At 46.7% G+C, this 3,248-nt stretch overlaps 1 protein-coding gene across 1 annotated transcript; it reads right to left on the bottom strand.

The window, feature by feature from the left end:
- Window positions 1–592: 592 nt before the first annotated feature.
- On the bottom strand, window positions 593–2,259 carry LOC308315268 (putative N-acetyltransferase family 8 member 5). The gene is made up of 2 exons (XM_080763154.1): window positions 2,191–2,259; window positions 593–1,571 (listed from the first exon to the last, which is right to left on the bottom strand). The coding sequence occupies exons 1-2, from the start codon at window positions 2,201–2,203 to the stop codon at window positions 811–813; spliced, it is 774 nt and encodes a 257-aa protein (XP_080619280.1). The 5' UTR covers window positions 2,204–2,259; the 3' UTR covers window positions 593–810.
- Between the last annotated feature and the right edge of the window lie 989 nt (window positions 2,260–3,248).

The following is a 3,248-nucleotide window of genomic DNA, read 5'->3' as shown; positions in this document are numbered from 1 at the left end:
ACATTGACAGCATTCTGTCATCTAATATATTATGTCCCCTAATTAATTTAATAATACATTTATTCGACTTTTTATATGTTTTCATGTATTCATCTTGTGAATTTATCTGACCAACGGGTGACATGGAGTGATTATGATTGCTTTAATGTTCTTAACGACGTGTGGTAATGCACTGTATCGTGTGTAGATGTAAACCATAGACTGTAAAAAATATGGACAAAGCGTTCCCCGGGTCTAACATGAACGTAAAATGAAGCCTGTCAGTCCTTGAATTGTTAGTCGCCATCTTTCTAGATCCGTTTGGGCCCAGCTGCAGGCTGGCCCAGACAACGAGGCGGGACTTCCCCCCTTCTTCTTAGTTGGTTTTTATTTTGACTCGAGTGGGTGGGGAATCCCGATCATAGACTGTAACGGTAGCCACGCCCCTCAGAACATGCGCGACTTTATGGTCATTTCTTTTATAAATGGGACCATAATTTTCCAAAAAGAATATTATGACATTAGAAATGAGACTTTAAACTAGTGACTGGAAGCAAAAAGTATTCATGACCATGTTTATTAAGGTAATACAGTCTAGGTGAAGTTGGGCCCAAATACATGGACTTCTATGGGGCTATGGGTTTTTTTGGGCCCAATGACAGCGCCACAACAGGCCATTATATGAACTTTCAGGAAGTCCCGATTTCCTTGTGGCTTCACAAAATATCTGTCTGACTGCCCCCCTGATGTAAACACATCACATTGAGGCAGGCAAGGCTGAATAGTGGAAAAGAACAGAAATAGAAGATAGTCCACACGTGAGAAACCTTTTCACAAAAACCTCTCGATGCGCACCACGACAACTCTGGCCAACCTGGAGATCCAGCGGTTTGTGTGCGTGTTGCGGTGGGACGTGGTTTCGACAAAGCCCAACTTCTGGTAGAGAGAGTTCGCCGCCGTCTGCGACGAGCTGGTGTCCACGACGAGCCTCTTGTAGTCTCGCTCCTTGCAGAAGTCCAGGGCCTTCTGCATCAGCCGGAGGCCCAGGCCTCTGCGGCGGCAGGCGAAGTCCACGGCCATGTAGACCAGCTCGCCGTAGCACTCGTCCCCGTCGTCCAGGTCGATCCCTCCGATCACTCCGCCGTTCCAGTCGTCGACCCTCTCTTCGCCGCCGCTCCTCTCCTCCTGTTTGCCCGTCACCGCGACCATGCCGACCACCTTGGGCTGCCCGTCGTCCACTTCTTCCGCCGGCGCCACCGCCACCCACAGGTAATTATCCGGGTTGTCCAGGTAGTGGGCCTGGATGTCGGCCATGTCCGCGCTCAGCCGCCGGAACATGTAGCACTCGTAGACCTCGTGGCAGCAGTAGTAAATGAGGCCGGCCCACGCGCCGAAGAACAGCAGAGCCTGGAAGTAGGAGCTGCCTCCCAGCACGTAGCCGGCCATGGCGATGCTCAGGGCCACGCCCACGTGGTCCGGGTGACTCATGGCCTTGAAGAAGGCCGGGTAGACGTGCTCCAGGATCCCATTGCGGAAGAGCGTGATGACCTCGTGCTGGTCCGAGGGCGCATACTCCCTGATAGAGTACTGAGCTGTGTGATTGATAGAGGGGTAGAGAGAGGGAGGGGGGGGGGGGGTCGATGAGATTAAGCTGATTGTTTTTGCATGGACAATCCTGGTGGATTTCACAATGGGCTCACATGGTGTGCTGAGGAAATTAGTAAATGAATGTCCCTTTTTAGAAAACTCTTACCCTTTTCATTTTTGTAACGCTGAGAGAAAAATTATGCGTGATACATTTTCATTTGATGCGTATTAGTATTAGTCTGGCAATTCCAATCCAGGCTAGTAATTTGTAGGCTAATGAAACACAGTATAGACAGAAAAAATGTCCTGACTCCTGAGACTACCAACTTTGGATTTAATATGGCAATTTGAATACACACTAGCCAGCTTGTTAACCACTTAAACACTCTAGACATAAAGTAAACTTGGCTGTGTACTTAGCTTTTTTCCATCCACACCAAATTTCGTTGTACAAAGATAGCCGCTGATGTACAAGCTTGCAATGGCTACACAACTTGTTGTTTTGAGCTTGTAGATCTGCTCATTTTGGTTGATGTTCCCCCAGAATATGGATGCAGGGGTTCAAATCGTTAGTACAGAGCTTATGATCTAATGACATGAAACGACTCGAGAAATATAACTTACTTTTCTGATCCATGTTGAGTCCGTTTCCTCCTCTGCTGTTCACTCTCTCCACTTGATACCGTGCAATTCTTCCTCCTCACTTTCTCACAGGCTGAACTGAAGCCACAGGTCGTGGTAATCACCCGTTTACAAATAGGATTGAACTCTGGGCATGCTCTCCTTCTTCGAGCAAGCGCGCGCACACACACACACACACATACACACACACACACACACACACACACACACACACTGTATAGTATATAATGTATACTCTTTTCACATTGAGCCATTGAGGAAACAACACAACTTTTGGGGTCTGTGAGTTCTTGTCTGTGTAATTTGGAGGGAGTCTAAATTGTCATCTTGAAAATGTTTAGTCCAAGCTGCGGCGTACCCCACACAGTTTTTAAGTTGCTTGATTCAGTATTTAGATATTTGATATAAATGTTATCAGACATGCAGCTCCCTTCCTATACAAACAAACCCTTTGTTGTAACAAACTCCATTTTAACCATGGTAGATTCATAGTAAACACCCGTCCTTGGTTCTGGTGACTGATGTCCTTCTAATCATGCATTAGGGAGGCGTGTTTTTTTGGGGGGGGGGGAAGCAGTCAGCATAACCAAGGACAGGTGTTTTGAATGAATATAACAAATGTACTTTAAAGTTACAATGCATTTATATAGGGGGGCATGTCTGATAAAATACATCACATCTAATATAACAATGCTTAAGTTGGTCACGTGCCAAAAGCGGTGGACGAAACTGGTCGACATTATGCTGTTGCCCCACAGGGGCAGAAACAAGGCCTTTTAACCAGGCTACTTACACACACTACAACTCGCTTACAATTCGCAAACCTGGCAACACTGCCCTGTGTTCATGCTGTTGTCAGAGGCCCGTCCCCGGCTCACACGTCACTACTCTTTCCGTCTCTCCGCTCGCAATCGGCAGCCATCTTGCTTTTTATTTATATGGGCGAGTGGCAATTTAATGCAAATAAATTAATTATAGGTCCAGCAAGCAAATCATGATGGTCTGTAGGTCACAATTACATTCCGATTTTAGGTGTTGTG

Source organism: Protomyctophum bolini (genome assembly GCF_963924005.1).
Source record: "Protomyctophum bolini genome assembly, chromosome: 5".
Classification (NCBI taxonomy): domain Eukaryota; kingdom Metazoa; phylum Chordata; class Actinopteri; order Myctophiformes; family Myctophidae; genus Protomyctophum; species Protomyctophum bolini.
The sequence above is the reverse complement of the archived record's forward strand: the minus strand, read 5'-3'. Positions and strand labels throughout refer to the sequence as shown.